Below are 19,894 nucleotides of genomic sequence, written 5' to 3'. Positions count from 1 at the left end.
GAAGCTGCATTCTGTGTATTTGTGTTTTTATCGTAGAGTATTGTCAGCAGAGGCTGGAGATGCTTCTTTTGTCTTCATGAATTCAATGAGAGTCTACTTCTTTGGCTGGGTCACATACAAACCTTCTAATTAATAATTAACAAATGGTGATTATTAATTATGGCCAAGATGGAGCTGTGCGTTTGCATTTTAACTTTCCCATTTAATTTTTTCACAATTATCATAAACATCAGTGAGGACAACCCACAAACAAAATTAGTTTAGGTTCTACCGTTTGATATTTCGGTACAGCTTCAGCAATTTAGTTCCTTAAAAATGTTTAAGCTCTAGTTTCTCCAAAACTAAACTTTAGATTCAATGCACACAATGTGCAAACACAGTATCAAGTGTCAGTATGCTTACACCAAACTGTCCTTTGACTCTGCTCACCTCAGCGACCAATTAGCTGCAGACAGCTGGCTTTCTCCACTGCTGTTCACCTGCTTAATGGCCTCTAGAAATATGTTGAGAATGTGATTGTTTTATGAAAATGTAAACATTTATTTCTTGTTTGCCTGACTTTTTCTCAAACAATAGTGTGAGATACAGCTGTGTTCAAATGGTCTCAAATGCTATAAAATGGAAACCAATACCAGAAAAATGTAGAAGAAAACTGAAAGCTACCACTCCAATGGGTCAAAGTGTAGCCAAAAAGGCAAAAAAAAAAAAAAAGTCTATAGTTGCCTGTGAGTACCGTGACAATTGACAGCAAGAAGACACCACTGCTGAAAAATGAGAGGTCCTGAAGACATTCTAATTTGTCAAAGAACACACTGTCTGGCTAAAAGACAAACGGTAAAACACTTCGTGAACTGATTAAAGCGATGTTGTTCTTTTTGGGTCTAGAAGCTACAAGCAGTTTACCAGACGAATCCCAAACTCAAAATTCAGATATGGTAGCCCAGGCATCATGACATGGGGATATTTCTCCAAATATGGCAACAGGCCATTTATCTCATACTAGAGATCATGGATCAGTTTGAATACATCAAAATAGCTGAAGAAATCCTATTCTCTTAAAAATATTTGAACTAACCCTTTAGAACAGGAGCGTCAACCTCCAGTCCTCTACGGCTAGTGTCCTCAAACTTTGAGATGTATCCCCGGTCCAACACACCTGAATCAAATAGCTAAATCATCTGAGTATGTAGTCACGTTCTTCAAAGTCCAGCTAATGACTTATTATTTGATTCAGGTGTGTTGGAACAGAGAAACATCTTAAAGCTGTAGGACACCAACCCTTGAGGATGGGAGTTTGACACCTGTGCCTTGAAATTTGGTATGGAAATATTTGCTTTTGTTGCGTTTTGAGTTTTAATAAAAAAAATAAAAAAAAGTTTTAATAATTAAACCAAGCTACCACAATCAATATTAAGTTCTACTGTAACATATGTCCCTTGTCTTATTCAATTTTTAAAATAAATCTATTCAAAGACTAAATGTCTTATCACTCGTTTTTTTTAAATCTTCACTTCATAGCCATTCAGTTTTAAAAATAGCTTCCATAACTCTATTGTAGTATCTTACCTTCTATAAACATTAGTAGATTATACAGTATTTGTACTGTAGCTCAATCTGTGACATCAATAATCACACCCATTCTGTGTACATAAGATCGATATAATATATGGTCGCCGATTTTTTTATTACCACAATGGTTCTTACGAGGTTGCTGTTTTTTCTTATTCAAAAATTGTTTATGACTCAGTACAATACGATAGATCAACACTGGCTGCTTTCTATTAATGACAAAAACAACCTAACATTTGAGTCTTTTCTGAAAAATAATTTATTTCCAGAGTAAAATAAATGATATGTTGCCATACAAAAAGTGTAAGAAAAGCGACAAAACTGTTACTGTAAGAAAGACTAGTGATGTGACCCGAAGTGCCGTGTTAGGTTCAAATACAAGAAAAAACTCACTGTTCGTTTTAGTGAGCCAAGTCTTCATAACGGTTTCTGTTTCTCCTTCATGCAAAACACTAGAGGGCGAGTTTGAAGATAAAGATAACTCTTTAGTTTTTGTTTACAGTAGTAAACTTTACATTTATCAGCAATATAAATATTCATAAGAAATTTGTGACATAAGACACAAAAACATCCCAAACTATTAATTGTAGATAATTTATATTGCTCTTAGCTCAAGTATAATCTGATACAACATCCTGGGACTACTGAGCCTTTCATATGAATTCTAATCTAATCTAACACAAATTTTGAAACACAAAATAATTAATTTAGATTTTCTTCTCTGCATTTCCGCTTGGTGCAGAAAACAATATATAAATTCCTGTATACTGAATCCCTTTTAGGCCGAATACACACTGCAAATTGATATTAAACAAACTGCTAAGGTGAATAAAACCCTGCAGTCCTAAACAAAGGCTAAAGTTAAAGCTATGGACAAATCGGATCTGAATTGCACCTATGTGTCAAGACTTTACAGTCTGGTCCGAGCAAGTATCACAAACAGTTTCTACGATCTAGCAAGAAAAAAAAAAAAATTTAACTTTCTACTAGGCCACTATAACAACCCGGTCCAGTCTAGTCCGGGCCCTTCTGGTCTTTTCTAATAAATAACCATCCTGCACCGAAGTAAAGTGAAGTACAGTGACTCATCAGCTATTAAGTTGTAAACACTTGGCAACTTTTAAACATCTTTTTTTATTAGAGTAATAAACAATAACACAGTGCTGACTGAAAGGAGGCAGTCATTTTCCCACACAGATCAGTGGGGTCATGACAGACCTAAAACAGTATGGCAACTATACCCATAATAGCATCTCATCCATGCACTAGTAAACAACCAGGACTGATACAGCTGGAGCTGTGGAGTCATCTTCTATCATCAAGTCATCAAGTCACTGAAGGAATTCACACACCTTGCAGTCTCAAAGAATTAGAATGGACCCTTTTGAAAAGCTTATGGAGTGAACTTTCGACCTGAGCGGCCATTAATCCTTTCAACAGACAAAGGAAAAATAACGTATTCCTATAAAACTGACTCCATATTTTCACAAAGCTCGTGGTCTTCCAGGTTGTATATAAACTTTGTCCTATCCACAGACTTGGGCCCATCGCTGAGTGATGGGTAAAATTCAGTCGGTGTTAGGATGTCCTCGTTTCCTTTGATGTATTTCTTGTAGTTTCTCCGCAGGCAGTACCACGTGGTGGCGTAGAGCAGGAAAGCCACACCCTTGAGGGCAATGGCGAGGCTCACATAGAGGTGCCTGTACTCCACATTGTTGTAAAGCAGGCAGGCGCCCTTGTCACCGCAGTCGGAGCTCCAGAAGAGGCAGGTGGAGTCGATCCCAGCGCCGAAGATCAGAGGAGGTGGGATGAATCCTTGAAAACAGTAAAAACAAACACCTTATTTAATTATGGTGACATTAAAAAAATCAACTATTACCAACCATATTTTGCAAATAGATTTTTCCAAAATTTTTAATTTTGATACTTTGCCTTCTTACAAATTTATTTCTTTTGGCTCATTTTATTATATCACAAAACCTGACATTTTATTGAAGGTGTGTAGACTTGAAAGCCCCTGTATGTCAGTGACACAGTTCTGCACGCCGATCATACTGTATTATGTGAGATCTGATTGTTCCATACGTTCCTAACAGAGCACTTCGTTCTCAGACTGCAGGTTTACTGATGGTTCCTAGAGTCTCTAGAAGTAGAATGGGAGGCAGATTCTTTAGTTATCAGGCTCCTCTCCTGTGGAACCAGCTCCCAGTTTTAGTCTGTGAGGCAGACACCCTGTCTACTTTTAAGGCTAGGCTTAAAACTTTCCTTTTTGATAAAGCTTATAATTAGAGTGGCTTAGGTTATCCTGAGCTATCTTCCTTATTTTTTTACCTCCGTCTTCTTCCCTCCCTGTTGGTTGGAGTAAGGGGGAGTCAGGTTTAGCCTAAACCGGCTCAGTTATGGTTGAGGTGCAAACACACCCTCCATTTCTGCTACCTGAATGACCCCTTCTCTTTTCCAATGGTTATAATCAATCTGACAGAGAGAGGTATCCCAATCCTTGTGGTTTTTAGTATAACAATGGCCATCAGTGGGTTCTAGATGGACAAACTGTCTACTTTTAAGGCTAGGCTAAAAACTTTCCTTTTTGATAAAGCTTATAGTTAAAGTGGCTTAGGTTATCCTGAGCTATCTCTGTAGTTATGCTGCTATAGGCTTAGGCTGCTGGAGGACATAATGACCACTTTCACTTTCTCTGCTACATTCTCATACTACTCTCCAATTTTGCGGTATTTGCTGTTATTTTAGCTTTAAACTTTGTTCTTTCTGTTTTCTCTTCCTAGAAGCTACACCTGGCCTGACTCTGTGTCTGCCTGTGACACCTTTCTGGAGAGCGGAATTGTCCGAGCTTCTGCTCGCAACAACTTAATGCTCAACCTCTACCGATGATCCACATAGCCCTGTCTTTTAGTGTTTAACCCTTTCTCTCTCCTAGATATAGCGATTGACTGAGCTTAACTGTAACTAACTCTATCTGCTCTCTTTCAGACTCTAACCTTGAAAACTGGCTCAGAGTTTATCTGTTCTTTCTTTCTAGGTGAAACGACTAAAGGAGCTACATCCATTAACATTTACTTTTCCTTCCCATAGAAAGGACTCCTGCATCAGTGCTTCTTTGCTCTCTTTGTGTCTGTGCTCTGTTCTCTCTAACACCCAGTTGGTCGTGGCAGATGGCCGCTCACACTGAGCCTGGTTCTGCTGGAGGTTTCTTCCTGTTAAAAGGGAGTTTTTCCTCTCCACTGTCGCTACATGCATGCTCAGTATGAGGGATTGCTGCAAAGTCAACGCCAGTGACTGTCCACTGTCTCTACATGCTCATCCAGGAGGAGGGAATGCTACAAGTCACTGACTGGATGCAATCTGCTGGGTTTCCTTAGATAGAAAAACTTTTTATCCAATTTGAATAAATAACTGAATCTGACTGCACTGTTCAATGGTTAGGATTAATTGGAATGTATGTACCGGACTTTTGTGAAGTGCCTTCAGACAACAGGTGTTGTGAATTGGCGCTTTATAAATAAACTGAATTGAATTGAAACTGAATTGTTATACGCCGATGATACTGTGTTATATACTGGTGATACAGTGTTACATGATGGTGCTACTGTGTTTTATGCCGGTGATACTGTATTGTATGCAGGTTAAACTGTGTTGTATGCTTATGCATCAGAGGTTGCTATAAAATAACAGGCATCAGGTGGTAAATGGAAAGAAAAGACAGTAACATTTGTTTAACCAAAAATTCCACAAACTTGGGACCACTGTGATGTTTGATTAAAAAATAAAAAATGGGGGTCATTATAAATACATGGGCCTTACTGATACAGCTCTGAATTTTAACTTGTGTCAGAATGTTGAGAAACTACAGAAGCTCATTGCATTCAACAAAGAACATCTTTTCTCATAATAACAAGATCAGGATCTCACAATTATGAGAAAAGATGCTATTATTATGAGAAAAGATTTCATAATTAAGAGATCCGGATCTCGTAATAAGATCTTGTAATTACGACACTTCCGATTTGGGAAACAGTTAAAGGGCAGCTCCACCTAATTTTTCATTACCTTCAGCATCTTTAATACGCTCCAGCTCAAAAAACTACAGTACTTAGACACTTCAAACCTGGACTAGATTGCTCTACATTAATGGCAGCATCTTATGAATACAATTTAGGATTTGTGAAAGCTTTATTTGATTTGTGAAAGTTTTAAAAAGGGTCATATTGGTGCTTTTATTGGCATTAGGGCCGCATTAGAACTAGTCCTGCTCCAAGGCAGAGCAATCTGGCCTTGGATGTAGTGAGCACATTAAGTCTATGAGACCAGCTGGCTGCACAAACAACTGCAGAAACATTGAGCAAAAACTTACCGATGAATTATTCACTTTAATGCCAATAAATAATAAAAACATAAAAATGGACTTTCACAAATCTCCCTTCTGCTCCACGGGAGGTTTCTGTCCTCCCTGAGCTCGCCTTAGGACACCTGCGTTACCGTTTGACAGGTGTACCACCCCTGTCAAACTCCCCACCTGCCACTGTCCTGAAAGCGGGTCACACCCTGCATGGGCAGGGTGCTTAAGGCCAGAATTGTATTATTGGAGCAGGACCAGTTCTACTGTGGTCCAGATGCAAAAAAAGCACTAATATGGCCCTTTACGGAACTTATACAAATCAAATTAAGCTTTTACAAATCCCAAATTGTGTTTAAAAGATTATGCTATTAGTGTAGAACAATCTAGTCCTGGATTAAAGTGAAGTACAGTGAGGCACTGTAGTTTGAGTTGGAGCAAATTAAAGATGCTCAAGGTAATGACAAATGAGGTGGAATTGCCCTTTAACTGTTTCCCAAATCGGAAGCTGCAATGTCACAGTGAACCTCCATAAGAAACACATTGAAATTCAACTTTTTAAACTTTAAAGAAATTGACCTTAGCCATATTTTGGCCTGCAGGCCAGATCTGCCATGTTTCATATCCTACAAAATAATCAAACATGAATAAATTCTGTTGGGTAATCTGAATATGCTGTTTTTATAAGTCTTTCCTTTTCTAGGGAACTGAGTATTTATTTAAAGAAGTAAAAAAGTTAGTAAAGTATTGAGCTCAATTTGTGGAAAACAGTCCGACTTATTTTCAGAAAGTATAAATTGAATTTTTGATAATTGCTTTTGTAAAAGATAATTATTTTAAGTAAAAAAGCACTTCTGTCTTTAGTTTGTTGGGGTGACATTTAAATATTTAGATGCAATGTCTTTTGTTACAAGAAGAGGATAAGTTGAATTTATAGCTATCAAACATATACTGGAAAAACTGCATTCAGCCTATGGACTGGCCCTCAACAACAGTAACATTTGCTTATGTGACCCTTAGGGAAAAATGATTGACCACCACTTGCTCTTAATATATATATATATATAAAAAAACAACAAAAAAACAACAACAAAGGAAGCAAGATTGTCTGATCAATTCTTCTTGAATCAAGTCCTACCGATGAGTCGTAACAAAAGGAACAGCAGTCCCAGAGCGTAGGATTTCAGTTCAGGGCTCACGGTCCTTAAAGGCAAGCAGAAGGAAATAAAAAGATAACATGTTAATTTCTCAAAGGAGCTGTATGTTTCATCCGACACATCAAATTGAGTACCATATCTTACCTTATCAGGACTATGACAGAGGGAGTTTGGGCCATGGCTCCAACCAGGCTGCAGACACAGATCACGCACAGGAAGATGAGGAAAACCTCTTGGCAACCTGGCATCGGACATTTCCCGGTAGTCACAGTGGCAGGTCCACTTTCGGAAGATATACAGGCGCAACCAGTCAGGTTCTGTAAACATAAAAGAAAAGAAAAAACATGAATTAGTAAAAAAATGCATTGCTGTAGAGCCGCATCCATATTTGGAAACAAAAATTTAAAACATACTCATAACCAAATAAATCAGGATACTTTGTGCATTTTAAAGTAACTCGCTTTAATTGAAGAAACTCATCTACAGTCAAAACTTTAAAAAAGCACACAACACTTGACTGAATGGAAGCTTGCTGATGACATAGTGATGTAATACATCGAGTACAGAGCATGTCAAACTGGTTGAGAGAAATAACTTGCATCATTTATTCAACTCTGTACCAATTCTCACATTCTCTTGTGGCACATTATAATTTAGTGTAAATTTACTTTTTTTTGGAAAACTTGTTTGTTGTTTGTTTGCAAACTTAAACTGACACCAGCTCTGTAAACAGTGCATTGTAGAGATCTATTGTAGAGTGTACAATAGATCTAAACTGCAATTTTTCAGATAGTCGACTGATCCTTAAAAATGAAAAATATATATATTAAACAAGACTGTGAAGCCATGGCAAAATGAACTTGACTTGATGTTCCACAAAATCCTCTTCATTAATACCACACCACATGGGAAGATGTTGCCCTTGTACAACAGTGGTTGATACCTGCAAGATGTTTGATGCGGTCTGGGTCTTTCCGGTCTTGGAGCAGCCGGCGAAGCAAGCAGACAGGTAGGTAACCCCGTTGGAGCCACACACTGGGCTTATGGACGAAGTGAAGCAGTTGCAGTGGCTGATGCACTGAGCCTCTGGTTTCTCTCCCACGTTTAGTGTCCTGAACAGAAGCGCAGGAAGAAATCTAAACTTCATTTACATAAATGTTTAACAGCTCCATGGGTACACACCAAAGGCACAGATTGAACGATTTCATGAAAATTATTCTTGTTTATGTTTAATTTCTCTGCGGAAGGGGTATCATGCAGCTAACCTGATGTGGAACACCTTGAGTTCAGGTTCAGAACTCAATAAGATAGGACAAAAAGTTCCTTTAGTGAAAAAAATATGTCTGAAGCTCTAAGGCTGCAAGATGGAAACAGTAACAATTGACCTTTTTATTCATGCACAATATTTCCAGTATATACTAGTTTTTTTTATTGTTATTTGTCTTATGTCTGTTTGTTCTAAATGTCTTCGGTGATGCTGTGCTAATGCAACAATTTCCCTCAAAAGATTTATAAATTACCCACCTACCTACCTACATCCAAAAACAATACCTGAAACTACTTAGAAGCAACTTTCTTTTCTGAAGCTGCTGTACAGAAAAGAACGTGTAGATTATTACAATGAAGATGTACCACCAATAGAGTGGATCACAAATAAAATATTTATGCAGTCCTGGTCATTATCTGACTGGGTTATAAAGCTCAGATTAATTTGTTGAAGCAAATAAGACATTTTACCCCTTTTAAAATGATTTTCTGTGCCAATCCTCTGCATGTACAGGGGTTGGACAATGAAACTGAAACACCTGGTTTTAGACCACAAAAATAAGTACAAGTAGTGCAATATGTTTTTTTTATTTTCTAGTTTGGCATGCATGTGTATTCATCCCCTTTACTATAAAAAATCCAAACTTAGCAGGTTGTAAGGTGGGGGCTGTTCCTGCTTTGGTTCAGCTCTATCTCATCAAATTCCCTGTCTAAGACACATGTTAGAACTTGTATGAAGTTGTATGAAAGTTCAACATTTACAAAGAAATATTTGCGCTATTTGTATAAAATAGGTTAGAACGGATAGAATGGATAGAAAGGTTAGAATGACCCATTCAAAGTCCAGATCTACAGGGGTTGGACAATGAAACTGAAACACCTGGTTTTAGACCACAATAATTTATTAGTATGGTGTAGGGCCTCCTTTTGCGGCCAATGCAGCATCCCTCTGACCACTGTACAGGACTTGTACAGTGGTCAGAGGGATTTTAAGCCATTCTTCTTGCAGGATAGTGGCCAGGTCACTACGTGATACTGGTGGAGGAAAACGTTTCCTAACTCGCTCCTCCAAAACACCCCAAAGTGGCTCAATAATATTTAGATCTGGTGACTGTGCAGGCCATGGGAGATGTTCAACTTCACTTTCATGTTCATCAAACCAATCTTTCACCAGTCTTGCTGTGTGTATTGGTGCATTGTCATCCTGATACACGGCACCGCCTTCAGGATACAATGTTTGAACCATTGGATGCACATGGTCCTCAGGAATGGTTCAGTAGTCCTTGGCAGTGACGCGCCCATCTAGCACAAGTATTGGACCAAGGGAATGCCATGATATGGCAGCCCAAACCATCACTGATCCACCCCCATGCTTCACTCTGGGCATGCAACAGTCTGGGTGGTACGCTTCTTTGGGGCTTCTCCACACCGTAACTCTCCCGGATGTGGGGAAAACAGTAAAGGTGGACTCATCAGAGAACAATACATGTTTCACATTGTCCACAGCCCAAGATTTGCGGTCCTTGCACCATTGAAACCGACGTTTGGCATTGGCATGATTGACCAAAGGTTTGGCTATAGCAGCCCGGCCGTGTATATTGACCCTGTGGAGCTCCCGACGGACAGTTCTGGTGGAAACAGGAGAGTTGAGGTGCACATTTAATTCTGCCGTGATTTGGGCCGCCGTCGTTTTATGTTTTTTGGATACAATCCGGGTTAGCACCCCAACATCCCTTTCAGACAACTTCCTCTTGCATCCACAGTTAATCCTGTTGGATGTGGTTCGTCCTTCTTGGTGGTATGCTGACATTACCCTGGATACCGTGGCTCTTGATACTTCACAAAGACTTGCTGTCTTGGTCACACATGCGCCAGCAAGACGTGCACCAACAATTTGTCCTCTTTTGAACTCTGGTATGTCACCCATAATGTGTGCATTTCAATATTTTAAGCAAAACTGTGCTCTTACCCTGCTAATTGAACCTTCACACTCTGCTCTTACTGGTGCAATGTGCAATCAATGAAGACTGGCTACCAGGCTGGTCCAATTTAGCCATGAAACCTCCCACACTAAAATGACAAGTGTTTCAGTTTCATTGTCCAACCCCTGTATATTCCTTATATTCACATGTATATCTGCATTCTTGATCTCCCTTAATGGAATATTACCATAAGTAACACTGTTGTTGTGCATTATGGCAAGGGTTATCATCGTGTTGAATTAATCTTCTGATTATCCGGATTAACAGATTTACTCACTGTTTATCATTTGTTAGTTTTATTTCAGGAGCTCAGAGTAATAAATTATTCATCTAAGATAAAAGGAATGATTAATGGATTAACAAATGATTGCCCATCAATTCTTTCCTGGGTTGACTAATTGAGTCATTGAGACACTGATGTATTTTCAGTTTGAATTGTTATAGTAAAAAAGGTCACACCAACAACAAAGTAGTTGTATAACAAACAAAGTTTTAATTCTACTAGTTTTTTGACTACAGTAGCTACTGGCCACATTTATTGGAACTCCCTGGTAAAGATGTGTAAACTTTCCAAATATATCATATTGAGTGGGGGGGAAATCCCACATTAAGAAATAATTTTTTTGTTTATTGCCTCAATTATTGGCTTGCCGACGGGGAATTCTTTCCCTAACTACCCTTTTGGCAATAGGAAACATTGCCTCTATTAATTTTTACACAGTTGGTGATTATAAAGCAAGAGATCTTTATAAACACCAAGGAGTCGTAGAGACCAGTCTTCTGTGCACAATCTCTCTAGATCAATCAGAACCCTCGGTCCTGTCAAATACCCTCTTCTACTTAGCTCACCCCACAGGTTTTCCAGATGATTTAGGTTTGGTGACTATTATAATTTTGGAAGAGGGTTGGCTTGTGTGTGATGAACCATTTCTGTGTTGATTTGGCCAAATGCTTTGAGTTACTATTCTGTTAAAAGATCAAATAATGACCCATTTTTAGTTTTTCTTTTGGCAGTGATCAGATTTTTAATTAAACTCTCCTTGTAAATTTAAGGAGTTCACGATGCTAAGAACTCTAACAAAGTTCCCAGAACATTTGGAAGAGAGAGGCCCAAAGCAACACAGATCTTCCACCATACTTAAACATGAGCATGAGGCGCTTTTCTGTATATTCATCATTTGTTTCATGCCAAACCCACATGCTGTATTGGTTTGTTATATCCAACCAAAGCACTTGGTTCCAGTCGAAGACCCAATAAAGTTTAGAAACTCCACCTGTTGAGGTCTGTGATAGCAGGAAAGAATGTTTCCCGAACAACCAGTTGGCATGTAGATCGCACCTAATGGTGGTTATGAAGATTTGGTGATCCCAAGATGTCACTCTTTGCTGCAGTACTCTATAAGTGAGTTTTAGAGCTTTTTATTGACCTACTTTACCATCCTCTTCACTGTGCATGGAGGCAAGATATACTCAGGTCCTCGTCAAGCTTTGATTGTCACACTTCTAGTTGTTTTGGACTTCTTAATGATTACTCTGGCTGTAGTTATGGCCATGTTTCGGTAGGCAGCTATTTTCTAGGAGCCATTTTCTGACTAATGAATATGAATGCATATGTGCCTAACTTGAGTGGCATGTACTATTGTCTTCCCCATTTTCAAAAGTGACTAAGAAACAAGAGCCATTATATTACATCATTACCAGGAAAACTGGAAGTCACAGATTACTAAAGATCACTCTGATCAGTTAAAGCAAGGAAAACCTTAATTAAAAGTGGCTTCAGCTACATTTATTCTACCTGAACTGTGGCAATAAGTGTGGCACTACTGAATAAAATAAAATTATTTCCGAGCATGGGATTTTGTTGTATTTTTCCAAAATACAACAAAACCCCATGGACTGGGGTGAGAATATGCTACTGCAGTAACTAATGAATTAAGTCTTGTAATGCATCTTTACCATGGGTGCAAAAACTTGGAGGTGGACCTGCTTGCTAATTAAAACAACATTTTAGAATATATAAAATAATATACTTTACAGCAACAGCAGATATCTATTGCTTGTTCTTTGGTTCATGTAAGGCAAATATAAAGGCCAGCAGAAAACGCAACAGGAGGGCTGAGGATTGAGTGTCTCAGAAGGATTTATTTAAAGCAAATATGAAACGGTGCATCTAGAAGACCCTGACAATGACATCAGTATGAAAGTCAGTGCCAGGTTTTGTTTTATCAAATTTTTCCTTTTTCATAGAATTACAATGTGACTTTGAATTCAGCTCGTGAAGCTTGGGAGTTCAAAGCCATGCTGAATTGAAATCCTGTTTATAGATGAAATGAGCTGATGCAGACTTGTTTGTATAAATGGAAAGCCCACTGCACCCTAACAAACAGAGGTGAACTGCATTTTTATTGTGCCGGTCACCGATAATAAAGCTGCCTAGCTTTGGAAGCTAGAAGACTTAATGTCGTTTGCTGCTTTTGCTGTCACCAGTCATTTGAATAAATGCGCACATATGACAATTACATGGTGTTTTAAAGTATTTGCATACTCAATATACATTGTTCATCTGTGATCTGTAATATTCAGTGGTCCTGTCACCCAGAGGCCCCAGAGGATAACATAACTACATTTATTATAATTTGACAAACCAGAAAATCCTCCATCGGTCAAGAGACAGGTTTTCCATTAAGTTAACCTAATGCAAGCAACAAGTGATTGATCGAATAATTTTCTGATTATCTTGGCATGAATTTGTATTCCTTTGCATCCCTTTTAATCGCATACCCATAAAATAAATTGACCAGCCATTTAGTGTGTGATGTAATCTCAGTATAATATACAGTTATTCTGTAAAGGCCTCAGGGATGTGTTATTAAACATTAACAGACAGCAGACAGGTCAGAGAGGTTTAAAGCAGGATGGTTTGGTAATCAAACTATATCCTAAGCTTTAAATATTTCATAAAGTCATATTCAATTGACCATCTAAAATGGAGGGTTTATGGTCAACTCTCACTCTCGGCAAAGACTGGAGCAAAGAAAGCATTATGAAGCAGCAGCCAGGAGGTACACTGCAACTTTGGAGGAGCTGCAGCGATCCAAAGATTCGGTGGGAGAATCTGTTGACAGTACAAGTATTCACACAGTCCTCGAAATCTGGCCTTTATGGAAAAGAGGAAAGAAGAAGGTGATGTACAGGACACAGCAAACATGTAGAATGTGTCCTGGCCACATAATACCAAAATTCTACCTGGTAGCTTACATGCAAAAAGCTACATGTGGAAAAAAACTAGAACAGCACATCACCCTGAACACAAAATCCCTAGATATTGTTCGCAGAATTGTGATGTGGGGATACTTTTCTTCAGCAGGGACAGGCTAAACTGGCCAGAGTAGATGTAAAGATGGATGGAGATAGATAAAGGGCTATCCTGGAAGAAAACCTGTTTAAGACTACAAAAGACTTGAGACTGGGGCAAAGATTCACCTTTCATCAGGACAATGACCCTCAACACACAGCCAGAGCTACAAAGCAATGGTTTAGATCAAAGGATATTAATGCATTAGAATGACTAAAGTTCAGCTACTTTGCAAAGAACACGGAAATATTTCTGTATGTGCAAAGCTGGTGTATAAGTACCTCAAAGGACTTGGCTGTGTTATTTTTAAACTAAGTGCCTAATAGGTTCCAACCTGCAATCATCTTTAAACACAGGTGCTGAGTGTCTTTCTTACTCATTGCCATACGAGACAGTGACTCCAGCGACTGGCCCAGTGTTGCAGCCCAGAAACAGGAAGGAGACGTAGCAGGCAGTGGAAATCAGGTTGACCAGCATGGCCATGCGGATGGCTCCCAGCGCTGAGAGGTTCAGCTTTTTCACCAGCAGGCCGCCCATGAAGATCCCCAGACACGCACACGGAATGGCTGTCATACCTTAACCACAAAAAGGAGATCCCCCCCAAAAATGTTTACTTCACATGAATTCATGACGGCTTGTGTGAGTGTGCACATGTCAAATTTTTTCCTCTTAGCAAACAGACCCAACAGCTGGGTTGCAGAGGTGGTGGTGAGGTTGAACTGCTGCTCGAGGTATTTTCCCAGAAAGGCTGCGAAGCCAGCCACAACTGCAATCTCCATGCAGGCGGCCAGGATGATGCAGGTGAACACGGGGTTCGACAGGAGGTGCTTGGTCACCTTAGGGATCACTGAAGGTAAAACACAAAAGGCAGGATGAGCGTTACTGTCCTGACAAACTGACTAGCAGGACAAACAGTCTTGATCTCAATTGATTGCTTAACAAGCAGCTCACAGGAATACCCTAATAATATTTGAACATGAAATGAAATTGGATGTTTCACCAAAAAAGAGAAATATGACCAAATATCATTACCAGATACTAGTATTTAGGGATATATATATGTGACCAGCACAGTTGGGAAGTCAAAGGAAAAATATATATTAACCCCTAAATTAAATTCAGTACAGAAGTCAGCTAATTATTAAATAGAGTCCACTTAATCTTATGCCATAAAACAGGCCAAGCTTTGAAAATGTCACAGAGCGCTGTTACGACCATTATCTCAAAAGGTGGGGTAGGGCACAACCGCATACCTACCAAGATGTGGCTGTTCACTTAAATGGGGAGACGATAGTAAGGGAGAACGCCCCAATAGGTAACTTTACAGGAGCTCCAGAGATCGACAGCTCAGGTGGGAAAATCTGTCAACAGGATGGGTAATAGTCGTGCAATCCACAAAGCTGGACTTTATGGAAGAGTGGCAAGAGAAAAGCCATTACAGGTCCTTCTCAAAATATTAGCATATTGTGATAAAGTTCATTATTTTCCATAATGTCATGATGAAAATTTAACATTCATATATTTTAGATTCATTGCACACTAACTGAAATATTTCAGGTCTTTTATTGTCTTAATACGGATGATTTTGGCATACAGCTCATGAAAACCCAAAATTCCTATCTCACAAAATTAGCATATCATTAAAAAGGTCTCTAAACGAGCTATGAACCTAATCATCTGAATCAACGAGTTAACTCTAAACACCTGCAAAAGATTCCTGAGGCCTTTAAAACTCCCAGCCTGGTTCATCACTCAAAACCCCAATCATGGGTAAGACTGCCGACCTGACTGCTGTCCAGAAGGCCACTATTGACACCCTCAAGCAAGAGGGTAAGACACAGAAAGAAATTTCTGAACGAATAGACTGTTCCCAGAGTGCTGTATCAAGGCACCTCAGTGGGAAGTCTGTGGGAAGGAAAAAGTGTGGCAGAAAACGCTGCACAACGAGAAGAGGTGACCGGACCCTGAGGAAGATTGTGGAGAAGGGCCAATCCAGACCTTGGGGGACCTGCGGAAGCAGTGGACTGAGTCTGGAGTAGAAACATCCAGAGCCACCGTGCACAGGCGTGTGCAGGAAATGGGCTACAGGTGCCGCATTCCCCAGGTCAAGCCACTTTTGAACCAGAAACAGCGGCAGAAGCACCTGACCTGGGCTACAGAGAAGCAGCACTGGACTGTTGCTCTGTGGTCCAAAGTACTTTTTTCGGATGAAAGCAAATTCTCCATGTCATTCAGAAATCAAGGTGCCAGAGTCTGGAGGAAGACCGGGGAGAAGGAAATGCCAAAATGCCAGAAGTCCAGTGTCAAGTACCCACAGTCAGTGATGGTCCGGGGTGCCGTGTCAGCTGCTGGTGTTGGTCCACTGTGTTTTATCAAGGGCAGGGTCAATGCAGCTAGCTATCAGGAGATTTTGGAGCACTTCATGCTTCCATCTGCTGAAAAGCTTTATGGAGATGAAGATTTCATTTTTCAGCACGACCTGGCACCTGCTCACAGTGCCAAAACCACTGGTAAATGGTTTACTGACCATGGTATCACTGTGCTCAATTGGCCTGCCAACTCTCCTGACCTGAACCCCATAGAGAATCTGTGGGATATTGTGAAGAGAACGTTGAGAGACTCAAGACCCAACACTCTGGATGAGCTAAAGGCCGCTATCGAAGCATCCTGGGCCTCCATAAGACCTCAGCAGTGCCACAGGCTGATTGTCTCCATGCCACGCCGCATTGAAGCAGTCATTTCTGCAAAAGGATTCCCGACCAAGTATTGAGTGCATAACTGTACATGATTATTTGAAGGTTGACGTTTTTTGTATTAAAAACACTTTTATTTTATTGGTCGGATGAAATATGCTAATTTTGTGAGATAGGAATTTTGGGTTTTCATGAGCTGTATGCCAAAATCATCCGTATTAAGATAATAAAAGACCTGAAATATTTCAGTTAGTGTGCAATGAATCTAAAATATATGAATGTTAAATTTTCATCATTACATTATGGAAAATAATGAACTTTATCACAATATGCTAATATTTTGAGAAGGACCTGTACTGAAAGAAATCCGCTAGAAATTCATGTTAAGGTTTGCCTTAGGTCATATGGCAGAATTAAATGCTCTGGTAAAATGAGACAGAAATTGAATTTGGCCAACATGCAAAATGCTATGTGTGGCGAAAAACTAAAACTGCACATCACAAATATACTCCCAATGGCGAAACAAATGATGTGGGGATGCTTTCTTCAACTGGGATAAGGAAACTGGTCAGAGTTGATGAATGGAGATAAATAGAAGGCATTCCTGGAAGAAAGCCTGTTACAGGCTGAAAAAGACTTGGGTATAGGGCAGAGGTTCTTCCAGCACCTAAACATACTGCCAGAACTACAATGGAATGGTATAGAACAAAGCATATCTATGTGTTAGAATGGCTCAGTCAAAGTTCAGACCTAAATCCAATTCTTTCTCTGGCAAGACTTAAAAACTGCTCTTCCGTCTTCAGATTTTGACTTAGCTTAGTAAGAACCATCGGCCAAATTTTGGCCCCTAGGCAAAATCTCTAGCAGTTGTGCAAAACTGCTAGATATGTTTTCCAAAAGACTTGCAACTGTAACTGTAGCAAAGTGAGTCTAGAATGTCTAAGAAATTGTAGATTTTTATCTGGCCAAAAAATTGGAAAACCATGTATCCTTTTCCTTCCACTTCATAATTATGCACAACCTTGTTTTGGTCTGTCACACAAAATTCCTTTAAAGTACAACAAAAAACCAAACTTCAGTGTAACATCACAAAATGAGAGAACTTTTACAGGGCCCTGTTTTAAGACCTAACTGCACTCTATCAATGCCTTCCTTCATGCATCACTCCATGCTCACCTCTCAGCTGCTGACAGCAGGTGGGGCTGTTGGCAGGCTCATGGATGAGCACAACTCCATTGCTGGGCTTTGGAGTCTCATACTCTTGGCTAAGAGATGGAGGCAGCATAACCTGCTCGCTCTCTGCTCCCTCATCCACTTCCCTCGCTGGCAGCGAATGAGGGAAGCCAAACATCAGGAGAGCCGAGAAGAACAGTAAGGCACCACACAGCAGGAAGCCCGCCCACCAGGCCCCGATCCACCGTGGGTCATCTGGAGTAATGCTGAGCTTACCTGTGTTGAGAGGCATGGAAGGAGTCAATGATCCGCATCAAGAGAAAAACAGAAAAAACTCAATATAATGATAGGACTATCAAGCTCACTGGTGTCAATGAAGATGAAGTCCACATAGAATTTAGTGCAGACAGATCCGAGGATGAAGCCACAGGCAGGTCCGAACACCAGCGTAGAGAAGAGGATTCCTGCAATGGGACAAGCACATACTTTGATTGCTTATCTGACAAAAAAAAAACCTTTCAGATAACCACAATAATCGATAAGAAATTATCTGTAGTGATGTATATGGCCTTAAGGTGTTGCCTCCCACTCATATTAAAACAACTGCATCAAAACCACATACAGGTTTAGTGAAAAACATTAATTTACTTGATACTCATTACATTCATGATATTTTGTATTATAGTAGCTTATAGTAGTAAATATCAGTATATTAGTATATTTCAAGCCTATGTTTCTGTTATAAGGTTATAGTTAAAGAAAATCCAAAAATACTTTTTTTATATATTTCAAAACACCAATAAAAAGTTTTTTTCATTCATTTATAGAGAAGTCTGCTGAATTGACAGTTGTCTAGCAGACATACACTGACACCTTCCAGATGGAGGGTAAATCACAAAAGGTCATTGCTAAAGAAGCTGGCAGATCACAGAGTGCTGCATCCAAGCATATCAGTAGAAAATTAGGTGGAAGAAAAAAAAATTAGAGGAGATGAAGGCTGCTATTAAACAACCTGAGCATTCTGAACACCTCAGCAGTACCACAGGCGATCCCCTTCTTGCCATGCCCTATTGATACAGCAATCTATGCACAAGGAGCCCAGACCAAGTATTGAATGGATATACTGTAGAGTACATGGACATACTTTTTATTAAGCTCACATTTCTATAATAAAATAATTTTTCATTAGTCTTAAATAACATTCTAATTTTCTGAGAAACTATATTTGAGTTTTCAGAAGCTGTAAGCAATAATCATCAAAATTAAGAGAAATAATTGCTTGGTCACTGTGTGTAATCGAAGTATGCAATCATTGAGTTTTGCCTTTTAAATTTAATTACTGAAATAAATAAACTTTTTAATGATAATCTCATTAATTGCAGATGCATCTGTACATTATAAGGAATAGGACAGCACAACGTATCACAAATATATTGTTATCGCAATATCATTGTGTGCAATAGTTAAATTGTAAAGAGCAGTTTAAAAGGGCAATACTTGTTATGAACTTAGCATAAGCATTTTTCATGCTAATGTAATATTTTGCCAGTTGGACAGAGTTTCATGGCAGCAGATGCTCACACAAGACACAAATGATATTGCCCAAAATGCTAAAGGTTACAGAGTGTATTAACCACAGATGACAAATAGAGGAAAGAAGAAAATAGGCACGCATTACAACTGATATCATCAACATTTACCAAACTTATCATCATTGCAAGATCGTCTAATATTGTACAGCCCTAGTAATGAACCACAAAATATATCACAAGACCTTCTAAGGAGGTTGATGTTAGAGCTCAGGATGTAGTGCTGAACCAGCCCCCAGGCATAATGCAACATAATTTAAATACATAAACATAAGTCTAATGCATGCAGGTCAAACAAACAGACTGATCTCATAACATGTAACATGTGACATTTCCTTAGAGGGCTGGAAGATGTCTAGAACACAGAGACAATCCATAGCTGCACAGAAGGATTTCACTGGCCTCAACTTGGCTGTTGATTGCTGTTCTCAGCATCTGATTCTACAAGCAGCCACTTAATGAAGCATGGAAAATGTGACTAAGTTTTGTGTTGCTCTGCCAGTGGCGAGAATAAACTCCATGGTCTGCTTCCTGCTATGACCACCCACTTAGGAAGAGAGGCGACGCATTCACATAAACGTAGTCTCAATCACATCATCGTTTATTTTTTAGGTAAAGGAAATTATTCATGATTCATGAAGTGGAACTAGGTAGCTACACTGTGCTACAAACAGCTCTCTGAGTGGAAAAAGAATGGGGATGGTTACACTTGGCTTTTTCTCTCATGTGGCTACAACTGAAAAACGTTTGTCGTCGACA

At 39.3% G+C, this 19,894-nt stretch overlaps 1 protein-coding gene across 1 annotated transcript in view; it reads right to left on the bottom strand.

The window, feature by feature from the left end:
- Positions 1-1,810: 1,810 nt before the first annotated feature.
- Positions 1,811-19,894, bottom strand: part of slco3a1a (solute carrier organic anion transporter family member 3A1a) — a 57,866-nt gene continuing 39,782 nt past the window's right edge. Inside the window, exons 3-10 of the mRNA XM_047393131.1 lie at positions 17,912-18,010; positions 17,550-17,822; positions 14,363-14,527; positions 14,057-14,255; positions 8,021-8,189; positions 7,222-7,394; positions 7,059-7,123; positions 1,811-3,384 (exon numbers count right to left, since the gene is read on the bottom strand). Of these exons, the coding sequence (XP_047249087.1) occupies positions 3,032-3,384; positions 7,059-7,123; positions 7,222-7,394; positions 8,021-8,189; positions 14,057-14,255; positions 14,363-14,527; positions 17,550-17,822; positions 17,912-18,010 (1,496 nt within the window). The 3' untranslated portion in view covers positions 1,811-3,031. The remainder of the gene's footprint in view (positions 3,385-7,058; positions 7,124-7,221; positions 7,395-8,020; positions 8,190-14,056; positions 14,256-14,362; positions 14,528-17,549; positions 17,823-17,911; positions 18,011-19,894) is intronic.

Source organism: Girardinichthys multiradiatus, chromosome 2 (genome assembly GCF_021462225.1).
Source record: "Girardinichthys multiradiatus isolate DD_20200921_A chromosome 2, DD_fGirMul_XY1, whole genome shotgun sequence".
Classification (NCBI taxonomy): Eukaryota; Metazoa; Chordata; class Actinopteri; order Cyprinodontiformes; family Goodeidae; genus Girardinichthys; species Girardinichthys multiradiatus.
Note: the sequence above shows the minus strand (reverse complement) of the source record. Positions and strands in the feature narration are given on the sequence as shown.